The sequence below is a fragment of the Meleagris gallopavo genome, chromosome 4, assembly GCF_000146605.3.
Source record: "Meleagris gallopavo isolate NT-WF06-2002-E0010 breed Aviagen turkey brand Nicholas breeding stock chromosome 4, Turkey_5.1, whole genome shotgun sequence".
NCBI lineage: Eukaryota > Metazoa > Chordata > Aves > Galliformes > Phasianidae > Meleagris > Meleagris gallopavo.
In genome coordinates, this window is record NC_015014.2 from 3,430,685 (window position 1) to 3,444,904 (window position 14,220).

Genomic DNA, 14,220 nt, shown 5'->3' on the forward strand with positions numbered 1-14,220 from the left:
TTTTTCCCCCTTGACATCTTCAATCAATCTATCAATTTAACTGAATGTTTTGGGGCAATAAATCAGTGTTCCGAATTCTGAATTTCAGAATTCAAACTGTTATAAAACTGTAAGCTAAAGCTAATGAAAGAAGCACTTTGTTTCTGCATAGTTAATCTACTACAGAACATACTAGCTGAATAACCTGTTAGTTCTACATTAACTAACTCCCTGGTGCACAGTAGGCACAACCAGGCTGAAGTCCTGTATGTAGCATCCAAAGGATTACTGGAAATTAGTGGTAATTAAGAATAATTTGTTTCTAAAGCTTTTCCAGTAACTTACCTTCCCCCTCTCTTCTCTCCCACACTTTTTTCAATTTCTGACATTTTTTATTTTTATTTTTGAAGCACAGAATCACAGAACCATTAGGTTGGCAGGGACCTCTTTAGATCATCTGGTCCAACCTCCCTGCTCAAGCAGGGTCACCTAGAGAAGGTTGTTCTGAACATGTCCAGTTGGGTTTTGATTATCTCCTTTGATGGAGACTCCACAACTTCTCCTGTTAAACTGTTCCACTGTCTTTGGCCACCACAGCAAATACAACTAGATTAATCCCAGGCTGGATGGGGCTGTGAGCAACCTGGTCTAGAGGAAGGTGTCCCTGCCTATTGCAGGGGGCTGGATGATGATAATAATAATAATAATGATGATTATTATTATATTTTTACAGGATACTGAGGTTCAGGAGGGTAATATGTTCTTATTTTATGAACTGAGCTTGCACTGAGAGGTTTGATTTTGACTCATCTTTTTGTGTAAGCTTTTCTCATTAAGGGAGATTAACTTAAGAAGAAGCAGTAGGCTAGTTAAGCCGTCTCTAATGGTTACACTTAGTCGAGATCTCTCTGCAGGGGCACAGCACAAGCTTTTAACACAGATGTGTTCATTACTTCTGCATTAAATTATCTGATGTAGCCATGTAGCAGTGAGGTGTTCCTTGAGAACAGAACGTGACTGGTTACGTAGCCACATTTCAAATCCAACCACTGCATTATCAACAAGATAGAAGATGAAAGACACTTACCATTATCATTGCCTTGTTTAATTTCCTCCGCAGTTCTATCAATTAAGACATACAATGACCAGACAACACAGGTAATTGCAATTACATGGAATGTGACTGAACAAACTATTTTCCTCCTCTCACTTGTCGTCATCTGTAGTTTTTCCCACTACAATTAAAAAAAAAAAATAGATAGAAAGAAAATTAGACTAGTGAAATATGGTAAAAAACTAATTAGGCCATGTTGCCTCTATAGACTTAACAAATCCTTTCATTTCAGTAAAATACAGAACTGTGATGTGTGCGCTGTCACCATACAATTCATAATGATCCATTTTCACAGATCCACGGGAATGAAGAATTAGGAAGAAGAGTTCTGTTCTTCAGCTATTTGTGAATGACATCTCAAGTCATTTTGTTGCAGTACAGCCACAACATGTTGCTAACACACAAGTCAAAAGCTGAACATTTGTTTTAACTTTGCCTGATCCACAGCTGAAAAGAAAACACAAAGATTCGCTTGTAATATTCAAACTATTCTCAGATATTCTTGGTTGCTTACAATTAGAGGAACGCAGTGGTGAAGCAGCCTTCCCATAAAATAAAAACTTAAGAAATGCAGCTCCACTGAGGATTAAATTCAATAAACCTGAAAAGATGATCATGTGGAAATGATTGTACACGACAGCAGTCTCAGTAACCTAAGTATCTTCTGGGCATATGTTTGCATATTATAGCTCTAAGTCAAGGCATATGCTTGTGAATTATGGCATTAAATCCTAGCTTAAGTTATGGCCCTTTTCAGGTGAAATAAGCAAGTCTCTGCATGTAACTTCTGAGGTGATTTTTTTTTTAATCTTGTTTGTGAACGCATTTGCGATATCAGCACTTTTATAAAACAAAACCTTCTCTGCTAAAATGCTTGCCTTTGAAAACAGACAGAAGAATATGACATTTACAAGCAGAATGCCTCGATTCTGATGAACGACCTTGCAGCCCGTAGCTGGAACACAGCAAGTGCAAAGTGTGATACAACAGTGCCACCCATCTCCCAGCCATGCAAACGCTCACCTGGGCTGCAGCTGGGAATCCAGCACAAGAAGCTCTGTTTTGAGGAAGTAACAAACTTCCCAAATTGCTTATGGCCACTGCTGGAAATGGCATCCTAAGCTAAGTAGGTCTTTAAGCTGAACCAAATTGGCTGCTCTCGGAGTCTGAACATTCCAGTCAGGTTTCCAGTGATTACAACTGTAGTGAAAGCTGATTTTTAAATATAAGTCTGGAAAAAACTGGAGGCATTAAAAAAGGCAATAAAAAACAGAACCTCAGGTTCACGTAGTTTGAGTTAGTAGCATTCAGTGGTTACAAAGGACTTTATCATTACAGTTATATCGTGTCTTAACAGAGACCAGGTTACACTGCATTTGACCTGCAGACTTTGATCATTTTTGTAATGAAAAATTCAACTCAGGCCTTGCAAGAGGCTTTCTTTGCCAGAGAAATAGTTGTCTTTGTCCTTAAGGAAGAAAGGATTCTACTTCAACACTTCATGTAGCTTTAGATGCTTTAAGTTCAGTAAAGAACACAAAGAAAAATGAACTGGTAATTAAACAGATTCTTTCAGTCATCTCTTATACTAAGGTTCTGTTCTACTGGAGGGAAAATTCTACGCTGAATTTTCTATTGCCATGAGTATCAGCAGCTCATTATAGCCTTTCTGTTCTCTGTAATACACTCAAAAGCCTTTGGGAGTTCATCTGAATGCAAAGTCGAATAAATCTTTTCCATACAGAATTTGAAAGTTTAAAAAGAAGAACGTTGATCTCAATAATATAAATGTAAACATTTTGTAGGTGGAAAAATTTGCAACAGGCAAAATAGTTTTTAAAAAGAAGGACAGTTTTGTCAAGCTTGTGCTGAGATTTACAAAAAGGGGAGAGTGATAGAGCAGAAATGGGCTAAAGCAAGCCTTTTTTGCTAACACCCCATGATCACAGAATCATTAAGGTTGAAAAGACTGATAAGATAATCTAGTTCAACCATCAGTCCATGCCTGTGACCACTCTTGACCATGTCACTCAGTGCCACATCTTCCCTTTTCTTGAAGACTTCCAGTGACAGTGACACCTCCCTGTGCAGCCCATTCCAGTGCCTCACCGCTCTTTCTGAGAAGAAACGTTTCCTAATAACTAACCTGAAACTCCCCTGGCACAACTACAGGCCATCACCTCTTGCCTGACTGCTGTTACATGGGAAAGAGGCCAGCCCCACCTTGCTACATCCTCTTTTCAGGGAGTTGTAGACAGTGATAATGTCTCCCCTGAGCCTCCTCAGATAGAACAATCCTAGCTGCCTCAGCCACTCCTCATGAGACTTGTGTTCCAGACCCTCTACAGCTTTGCTGTCCTGCTCCAGGGCCTCAATGTCTCCCTTGTAGTGAGGGACACAAAACTGAATGCAGTACTCGAGATGTGGCCACACAGCAAATCTTGCTTCTTCTCTGGCCCCTTCTCCCACCAGAAAGTGTACCTGTGTTTCTTATAACCACGTTACCACACCAGAAATAAGGAGGCTGGAAACAGAACGGTAGAGTCCACTGGGTGATTACGGAGCTGGAACATCACACCCGAACAACTGCAATAAAAAAGAAGGGCACAGGGAGGATCCTGCTCACTGGAATGGATGCAAGGGGGATCTGAGTTCTTGGGAGCAGCTTACAAGCTTACAGCTGCTCAGTGGCACCCAAGGCAATGCTGCTGGTCTGCCCAGCTCCAGCTGTAGTCCCAGCTGTCCTTCTACTCCAGTCACCGTGGTCTGAGCTCAGGGAAGTCAAGTTATAACATTTGTACAGTAGTCCTGGTGATCCCTGTGGTAGAAGAGGTAATTTTGTCGTCCCAAACACGTATCGTAGCTTGGATGAACAGTTGAGTGTTGTGACTGCTGTCATTCTCTGCTAGATGTGTGATCTGCTAGCAATTTAAATGAGCAATTTGCTATTTTAGGATTTTTGCAGTAGGCTTAAATCTAACATTTAAATGTTAATGTTAGCACAGACTTGTCTGGATAAAAGCAAAAACAGATGAAGTAAAACCTGCTTGAAAGTCCATAGCAAAGGCTCTGAAGCAACAATATACTGGACAGTAAAAGCAACAACTCCTTGTTTTACTTGTGCTTTGTTGTTTACTTGTTGGCTCCACGTATGCTAAAGCTGGATTTTGTACAAATGGGTATGTTACAAATGGGTACATTTGGCAGCTGCTGCCACATCATAGGTATGCCTCCTTAACTCCCATTAGATTAAAGCTCGGTGGTACTTCCAAGCTTCCTCAATTCCCACAGCTACACGAAGTTGCATCACATTTTTGCTAATGACTAAAATAAGAGTGCTGATGCAATTTCCTTGGAAGCATGCATCCCAGGGAAGTTTGCACCGTGCTCTGCAAACCACTGGAGGGCGGTGGGAGACAACATACGTGCTGCAGAAGTTCCTACCAAGCTAGGGCAAACCAAGTGTCAAGGGAAACAAACTGGATTGCTTTGGCTGTCAGAAAACCAAACCGCTCTTCCCAGCCCAATCAGCACTTAGAGCTGCTTCTAAGACACGCCATGCAATCGAGCCCGAGTTCTGTGCTTCACTGTCAAGAAGTCTGTAGCAAGCTTGTGCCCTGCTATAGATTTCTACGTTGTGTTTTGCTTCTTATCAACCATCTTACCTAGAAACTCAAAGGAAACAGTTGCTTGGCTTCCTAACTCTTGCAATTTAAAAATGACCCCTCTGGGGGAGAGCGAGAGAGAGAGAAAAGATGTGAACAGCCTCGTACCCAAGGAACATCTAAATCAGGCTCTGTCAACCACTTCCCCTTCCTGTCACACAGCCTGAGAAAATCCCTGATGTTTGTTTTGAAGGACCCAATTTGCCACCCCACCTGACATTAATAAAACCTCCGTTAATCAATACGCAACAAATAAACTGGGATATTTTTTAATATCCTTTAAAAAATGATTGCCCGAGGATCTGAAGATGCTGCTTCGTATCCCAAAAATACCAGCACAGCCTTTCTACTTACAGACAGAAGCACATCCACAGTTTTAGTTCTCTCCTGCACACGGAGCTTTCCACAAAGCAGTGTCAGGATGCCCCCAATGCAGAAACAACAGCTTTGCACCGTTCACACAACGCTGTTCCTGTTCCACAGAACTTCCCTCTGCAAGCTTTGCTGCCTGTATTCCTTTGCCCGCTGTCAGACTGCAGATTTACAATTCTGTGTCCTCGTGTCAGCTCCTGCTAGGGGTAACAATCCGTCACGTTGGGCACCAAATTTTGTCTGTACAGACTTCCTGGAGCAATTCTCAATCTACTCCAGGTTTGCAGATTCATGTTTTAAAACAAAAGGTCTTTTTTTCCTGCAGAGGCTCACGACCAAAGATGCCAAACTGGATGTGAAGTTAATGAGCTGCTTAGCCAGAATGAGTGCCTGGACTTTTGACTCTCAGGTATTTGCAGGAACCTTATTTATAAATTACATGTAAGGAGGCTTCATAGGGAAATCTGGAGCAGCCATGGCATTCTTAATATCAAATATTTTTGCTGTTCTGACATATTTCTCTACAGCCATTATTTAGCAAAGAAATGACAATGGATATAATGCAAACAGATTTCCTTCTGTTGTCACAGCTGAAGTCATGCAACATTTTCTAAAGAAAGTCTTTGAACCAACCTCAATCTTGAAATAATCCTGCAAAATGTAGGCTAATTTTGTTAGGGGCTGTCATAGAAACTGCATTTTGCACACAGGTTAGGGGTACTCAGAAAAGCACCTCTCTTGTCTAGATATAGGCCTGAAGGATCCAGGCTGTGTTTTTAAAAAAGCTCCCAGAATCTGGAGCAGCGTACAGAGCGGTGAGCTGAGCAGGGAAGATATGTCAGCAGTGTGAACATGCAGCTTAGAGTTATTTATTGTCTGTGGGGAGGGGAGGGTTCTTTGGTGGCCTGTTGCAGTCCTAATTGGCTCAGGCTCACTACTATCAAACAACAGCTGGAGGAAAGCAGCCCAACAGTAGTTTGCAGGAATGGGATTTGTGCAGTGGGTGGAGGAGGAAGAAATAACAGTAATGAAAGACAACGGGGTTCCCCACATCAGAGGAACGAGGCAGCCTCACGTAGATCTGAAGTATCGATCAGAGATGAGACTTTAATCCTTGTAATTTAAGGAAAAGCATTTTGGAGCACACTGTGCTATTTAAACAGCATGTGGTTACAGTCTGTACCCGAGGGAATGCATCTTAAAGAAGGAACAAGTATGCCTCGCTGCATCGTGTTCCAAGTGGAGCACCTGTCATGCAAGTCTCCTGGCTAAAACTGAAAGGAATGGGCCATGAAACCTCCTTGTTCTGTTCCCCAAACATTTCCAGAGTGCATTCAGAGAGAAAGAACTCAGTGAGTTCACTAAGACACAGAAAACGTTTGTGACTGCCTTTTGTCAAAAGATGCATCCCAAAGAAGAAACTCTTGAAAGAACCAGAGTAAGAACCCTGCCACTAAGCACAAAAATAACATAAAGAAAAATTTTAACCCTCCCACCCAATGTCATCTGGTGTACTGTATGGCCATATCCATGCACAGCCCTACCTTGACCTAGTTAGCTCATTAGATTAACTGCTACAAATCCTCCTCTGGCAAGTGTGCCTCAAGTTTACATAACATCTATTTCTGTCCCCCATGTGACACTACACAAAGCCAGCTGGAATGCAAATTAATGCCTGTGTTGTGTTTTAAACAACTGTTTTAAAAGTTTAAACCTCAGGTGCATCTCTAAAGACAAACACCTTAATTCCCTTTTACATGTGATAAGCATGGCTACACTACTGCAAGAGCTACTTAATGAAAAATCTCACTTGGATACATACTCTGAGATTGTCACCTGCATAGGACTAGTAACTCAGCTTTACCATAATGAAGACATCCCTGTATTTCTTTTCAATGCAACAGCTAAAAGGGCTGGACTTGAGTGACATAATCAGTTGAGCACACTTCACAAACTTATGGGGTCTTTGACTGTGTACATCGTCAATTAGCAGACCCTTAAAAAGTGCAAAGTAGGGATATTAAGCAATTTGAAAAGATCATTTCTAAAATGAAGGAGCTATTTTTGCAATCTGGAAGTACCATTGAGAATACTTGTCATCTACCTAGCAGAAGAACTTCAATACCTGCATCCCAATCATTCCAACACAAACTAGATAAAGAAATACCACATTTTGGCAATATAGGAGTTGCCAGATCTTATGTCTTATCATACATATTCTGTCTCTGGCAGAATACCAGATACTTCAGAGAAATGTGTAAGAAATCCCATGGCAAATACTTATACCACAAACTCTCCATATTGCAAGATTCTTCCTAGCTCCTATCCACAAGGAAGTAATTTACATTATTATATAGAATGTAAATGTATTATCTGAAGTGTTTACTTTCCAGGGCTCCCCTGAATGCTGAAACAACATAACTTTCTTTCTTTAATAGAAGTCTACATGACCAGCCTCTGTTACTATCATAAGCTTTTATTTCAAAATTGCTTCTGTTCCTTCCACTATCATTCCATAGTGTAAGTACTGCAATCACAGTCCAGGCCTCAAAAAAAAAAAACAAAAACTTGAACTAACTTAGACCAAAATAAAAATCAACACAACTACCATGCTAAAAAGCATATTAATTAATTTTTCGATTATAATTTTGCTTCGAGGCCATTTAAAATGAGATTACATTTTCCAGCCAAAGCGGTCGAGGGTACTGCATTTTGTGGTATGTGCTCTATGGGTGACTGAAGAACAGCTGTGATATGTCCAGCGCTGGACTCAAAACGCCACGTGATGTGGCCAAAGCAGCCCCCAGTCCTTCTTCCAGTAGAGCAGCCAAAGCAAACCACCTCTCAGCAGCTCACGCTAGGGTCTCTGTCTCTGAATACCAAATAACATGGGCTGTCTTCACATATCTGAGTGTATTTGGGTCTTAAAAAAGCAAGAGAAAGCTAACAGAGCAAGAGAGAAAGAGGGAAAGAAGAGGAATTAGAGAGAGGTGGATGGCAACGTGCCGAAGGTCAACATCCCATCAGATGCTATCGTACGCCTCTGCACTTTCTTCAGTCTTTTCCAATTAGTACAAAATTCCCAGAAGAATGAATCTTCATTGTGTTTCCTTAGGCATACACTTATAATTTATGACCTTAAGTTTGTTAATGAGATGTCTTTACCTGAATCACTTTCTATTCAACATTCATTACACTGCTTAATTTCCTCGGTATCTAATTGTCTAGCCTGCTGAGAAATATCTTGAAACGTGCATTTCAAAATCAGAGCTGATGAAATGAAACTGGTGACAACTGAAAAGCTAAATCAATGCACTTTTTCTTTAGCTGTAATTGTAAACGGTGCACAATGTCTTCTCCAGAAGTTACAATAGAATAGTCCACCTAGAAAATATTTTCACTTGTTTGCCTTCTCTTAGTGCAAGCATCAAAATTCACGTTACTGCTTTGTACAACAAGTGCTTGGCCTTTTTTGTTTGCAATCATGCCCTCGATTCTCATAATTTAAGCACTCTTACTGGTATGTAAAAATTCATTGGAGTTCTAATTTGTATCTTACAGAATAAAAGCCTACAGTCATTTGCCAGGAGAACTTACATGTGACTTGAGCTACAGAACCATGTATTAAAGCTCTACAGACCCTTCAGCATCACATGTCGTAAGATGGAGAGAGAGAAATATAGCAGTAAGCAGGGGAGGGAAGGGCACAGAGGTGAGTTTGCATACGAAAGAGTCTTTTGAGGAGTACAACTCAGTTGTACATCTCAGTTTCTGCCCTTCTCTCATTTAGATCAAATAAACTTTTCACAATTCTCCCTCTCCTCTCCTACCATTAATAGCACAAGTGGTCCTGAACAATGAGGTGGTGTTTTTTCTTCTTGTTGTTTTAAGCATGTTATATCATTGTCATTTCCCAAAGTTGAGAGCAACTGACCTACATTGCAAGTAACATGCAACTTAACCTCTTTCTTTGACTAAATCAGTCTGAACCATTACAAAAATATGCCTTCTATACCCCTGAGTACCAAAACCCAAGCATTGTTACATATATTTTTGTTTAAATACATCTAGATGTACCTTGTTTTTGTAACTTGGTATATGCTACATACACATATGGCTGATATGCTACTTCCCAAGATTAAAAAAAGGAGCTGACATGCTCCATAATCTGTAAATATTGATCCGAATACTGCTGATTTCCAAATGAATAACTACAGTTACTTTCTCTACTTTAGTGTTCCCACAGGACACACTCTTTTGATCCAATTAAATAAAAATGAAATACAGGAAATTCGTGCTGAGGAAAAGCTACAGTAATTAACATAAAACTACAGCCCAGTGCTCTGGCATGCTGAGCTGAGGAAACCTATTCAATGTGAAAGAACTCCAACAGACACCCTACATTCCAATTTTGTCACATACAAACTAGAACAGATGATAAAAGATTTACACTCCTGGAGGAGAAGGCTCTTATTTCAAGTAATTTTAATAAAATGCCACAGGAATAAAATTCAATTAACAGTAAAAATCATAAGTTTGGGGAATAAACTATGACAATTTTCCCAAATGATCAGAATTTTGATCATGTACCATACATACAATTGCTACACTCAAGAGAATCCATTTTTAGCATGCAGTAAGCAAGCATCAGCTTGTGAACTAAAACTCAGTTCAGATCATACTCACATCGTCAGTTCTCACACAAAATCAATTTGATGCAAACAACCACTGTAAAATTGGGTGTGTTACTTAAGTGAGAGACTAGCAGACACAGTCACCAGATCATGAATAGTATCCTGCTCCCATTAGGGCATGAATAGCAGTGGCTGTTTAAGTCAACGCCTGGGATCATTCTGTTATTTAAACTTCATATTACTATCTATACATTATGTGTAAGGACTCTGTGCCATTTTCCTTTTCTTTAATGTAAAGCCAGTATTAAGGGACTGACAGTGCCAGACCTAATCCAACCCTCCTCCGTTATGAGCAATGAAACACTGAAATGAATGAAATTTAAAAAGAAAAAGAAGGACTCCAATTACTTAGAAAATAACTCAGAAACTGATGTGAACTGCAGGGTAGAGTAGAATCCTCTACGTGAAATAGACGTGAAATCTTCTGATGCAAGTTGAATTTCTAAAAGAGCTCAGGCCAAAACTATTGCAGCTTCAGAAAGCACAGAAGAACTTGTGCCTCCCAGAGCTCATGTTCGTGTCTGTGTGCAAAAGTGGATAACAACAGTAATAGCTAGAGTGGGACAATCTCCTGAATTCTCTTTGCATTTGTAAATGCTACTGAGCAGCAGAAGTAGCAAACTTAGATACGAGCAGTTTAATTAAAGAAGAAAACAGTTTTCATTTCATTCTCTGGTGTAAGATTTTTTTGTTGGCCGGCATCCCAGCAAAGTGCCTTTTTGCAAGCCAAGGGTATGCCATGATGGTTTCAAAGCATGAGGCACAAGTCAGCATCTCCTGCCTTTGGGATCTGGAACAGCTGTGTAAATAAAAGCTGTGCTGAATGTAAGGGAAATAAATAAAGAGATGCAAGCCTACCCAAATTCTACCATCGCAAGCACATGGTAAGATACATTACTCTTCTTATGGCACGGTACACAACACTAGGAACTACAGCATGTTATACATGGACTGATAAATTAGCAGCAATGCTCTATTACTCTCTCAAATATTACACATACAGTTGTCTGAACAAAGTAGTTCTTTGCCTCCTCAAAGCACCAAAGTGGGATATCAATTCCACAGAATTATTTTAACTTTCAAAGCTTTAATATCCACTTTTCCCCCGAGCACAGTTATTCACTACAGTGACGTGATAGCCAGTAAGAAAGTAATAGCTCTGTGCCTTTGTGCATATTGGTGAAGTATCTGACCCTGCATATTACAAGAAATTATTTGAGGCTAGCAATGTTTTGAGATGGTTTACTCCGAGAAAGAAAACACTGAAGCAGGTTGCCTTGACGACGCTGTGCAGCTATACCAGAAATCAAAAGGAAATGTGGGATCTTCTGCTATGTTAATGATTGCAAAGCATTCACCAAATTGAGTTAAAAGCCAACTAATCCCACGGCAAGTCAACGCTACCTGACCTATGCAATATTAGCTATCACTTCTTATCATAAGCCTTATTAGGAAAGTGATGACAAAGCCAGCTGGTACGTACTTCAGAGGCTGAGGGCAGTAAGAAGTAAACAACTTGCTATACGGTAATGACTGCTCCAAGTTTCATTTGTTCCTAGGAGACTGCAGGTCACGTCTGGCTCTGAGGGTCTGCTCTGGGGGCAGGAGAGGTTTCTAATGGTGACCAGGCTTGATTTCACAACGACGTCCCTGCAGGCTACTTCCCTTCCAGCAGTCAGCAGCATATTCCTAACTAAAAAGCGTAAATACAAACTCTCCAAGTTTTTAACCAAAAAGAAATTCCCTTAACACATTTTGCCCTCCCTGAATTTATCACACATGCCACCAGATTTCTTCAAATAAAGATTTATCCACACAGTTCTGAATGAGTCCCTGCAGGCAGACATATTTCTTAAGATTTACTCTTTATATGGGATTGCACTGAGCACCTGGAAGGGAGCTCAATCAGCTAACACTAGCTAAGAGCTCTACAAACTAGATTTAGAGTAGTGTTGGTGACAATTGTTTTGTAAAAAAGGCACCCTGTACTCTCTTAACTTAGACAGAGGGAACAGAAGCAGATGTGGCCCCGCACATCATGTCTGGGTGAGAAACAGGACACTGGGACTTTCCTTTTGTCCACCTCAGCACTCAGAGCACAATTCTGATTTTCTTCTGCTGCTTCCATAGGTAATCAAGCTTTTATTAAGGAGCCTTCAGATTTACTGATTTTTAAATTTGAGCATTACCCTGCACCACACATTGCCTGTTGGCTCAAACCCTAATTGGTTACACAGGTCCTTCTCCTGATCCGATGGCCTTGGGACAACCAGAATCTCTCTCACCTCTTATGTTAAAACAAAGTATTTGCTTTTGATCCAACAGGTAAATCACTGCCATACCCATCAGCTGACATCTTCCTTATCAAGGTGATTTAACTGGCTGACCACTAATCCAGGGGCTGATACAACTGACCTGGGGTTTTCCATATGCACTGTGAAATTTCAGTCAGTCCGTCACATGACTTCTCTCCAGGACTTAAATACCCTGCTCTGGGCAGCACTGAAGCAAATATCTGCAACTGAGACTTAAACTCTTGAATGCTGTAAGGCAATCAGAGCTGGCATGGAATCTTGATCACTCGTATTACAAGCTGCTGATTATTAAAATAAATGGTACCAAGGAGAGAAAGAGCATTCCTTCCTTCTCTTCTAATGACAGCAGTGGGGGCACGAGAAGTTCTACAGAGTTCAGGGGGCAAGACCCACAGAAATGCATCTTTTCTCAGATACAGAAGTGCTATTTATCAACACACAATAAAACAAAATAAAAATACAGAATACAAGGGGAGTAAATACTTAGAAGACACATAGAACCATACAATGGCTTGGACTGAAAAGGACCTCAAAGATCATCTACTTTCAACCCCCATGCCATGGGCAGGGTCACCAACCACGAGATCAGGCTGCCCAGAGCTACATCCAGCCTGGAACACATGTGTTCAAAATAAGTTTCTTGCATTATCAGTAGACTTAGACTGTTTTTTCTTCTGTTTAATTTAACAGAATCTTATCATTTAATTCTAAAAGTACACTTCCAATCCTCTTTTTCAAAGAGGCAAGTTCAGATGCCTTTCCAAATCAGAAACACAATGTACATTAACTAGTATGTAGTGCTTCCCTAAGCAAAAATAATGACTTGTTTTCTTAATGATCAGCAGTTACTACAAGGCAGCAATGGCATATAACTTATGCTACACAAAAGTAAGGCACTATTTGTAAACCACTTCAAAGGGAAAATAAAATCAGGAGAGAAAACAGACATATCTGACACCCCAGAATAATCTGTTGGGATAAGCCATCAAAGGAAAAGATCAGATAGCAGAAGTCTTAAGCAGACTGCCAAATTTAAATATGAAAAATATTCTGAAGAATAGCAAGACATGGTGGAGAAATCTCCATATGAAGGTGTTTCTGCATTTTAAGTGCTTTAATCCATTTCATACTCAAATATTTTGAAGCAGTTCCTGTTTCTACTCTGCTTTGAATACCAAATTGAAGAGATATAAAAAGCAGGTGCTACTTTATCAGGATCTCATCCTTTTTAATGAAAAAGTGATTTGCTCAGGATGAAGCTATTACCTGAGGAAGCTCAATAAGAAACTGACACAAGCTTATTGTCACTTTGTAATTCCTGCTTGATAAATAAGGTTATTATAGACAAGAATTTCTGCACTATGCACTGCAAATTCTAAAAAGTACAGCAACCATATTATTTATACAGCCACAGATAGTCACAATCGAGACCAGGAGAAATAAAAACAGGCACAATAAGCAATGCTTAGTACTTCATCTCTAAATTTATATTTAGACAAGTAATTAGACCTCCCAAAATATATGTGACACATGTACTGCCTGTTGATCATTACTTAAAAAGATTACATCGATGCAAAAATTCAGTAAAATGATTAACCTAAGTCGTATTTGACGTCTGATACTTTCAGGGACTCTGTAATTAGATTACTAGTCCATATAGGGACAAGGGTGTTGATTTTAATGGAGGTATATTGAATTATATTAACCTAATACAGTGCTCACTGTCGCCTTTGGGTGCTAGCAGCCATATGGCTTGATATTCATAAAGGATTTTGCTATAAAGCTCGAGACTTTGATTTAAATAAATGGTTACAAAATGTTGAGGGTGCATGAATAAAGATGGTAATTCACCGGTTGATTTGAAACAGTTTTGTATTATAGTTAAGTCCTGCTTTTGTGATATTACCAAAAGGTGTAAGTATCTGGAATTTCGTTCTGTGGCCTGTGAGTTTTCCTTTAAGCAGATCAGTATTTGGAGCACTGCAGAAGTATTATGATGAAGCTCGAGGAGGGAAGATTGAGGTTGGATGTCAGGGGGAAGTTCTTCACAGAGAGTGGTGAGGTGCTGGAACAGCTGCCCA

At 40.0% G+C, this 14,220-nt stretch overlaps 1 protein-coding gene across 4 annotated transcripts in view; it reads right to left on the reverse strand.

Moving 5' to 3' along the window:
• MARCHF1 (membrane associated ring-CH-type finger 1) overlaps positions 1-14,220 on the reverse strand; it is a 145,023-nt gene that overhangs the window by 7,447 nt on the left and 123,356 nt on the right. For 3 of the 4 annotated variants that reach the window (XM_031553003.1, XM_031553004.1, XM_031553002.1), the window contains one exon: positions 1,067-1,214. In XM_031553003.1, coding sequence (XP_031408863.1) covers positions 1,067-1,214 — 148 coding nt within the window. Of the gene's footprint in view, positions 1-1,066; positions 1,215-5,112; positions 5,328-14,220 lie in introns of those variants that run through there. The other variant, XR_002113870.2, reaches the window with a different exon arrangement.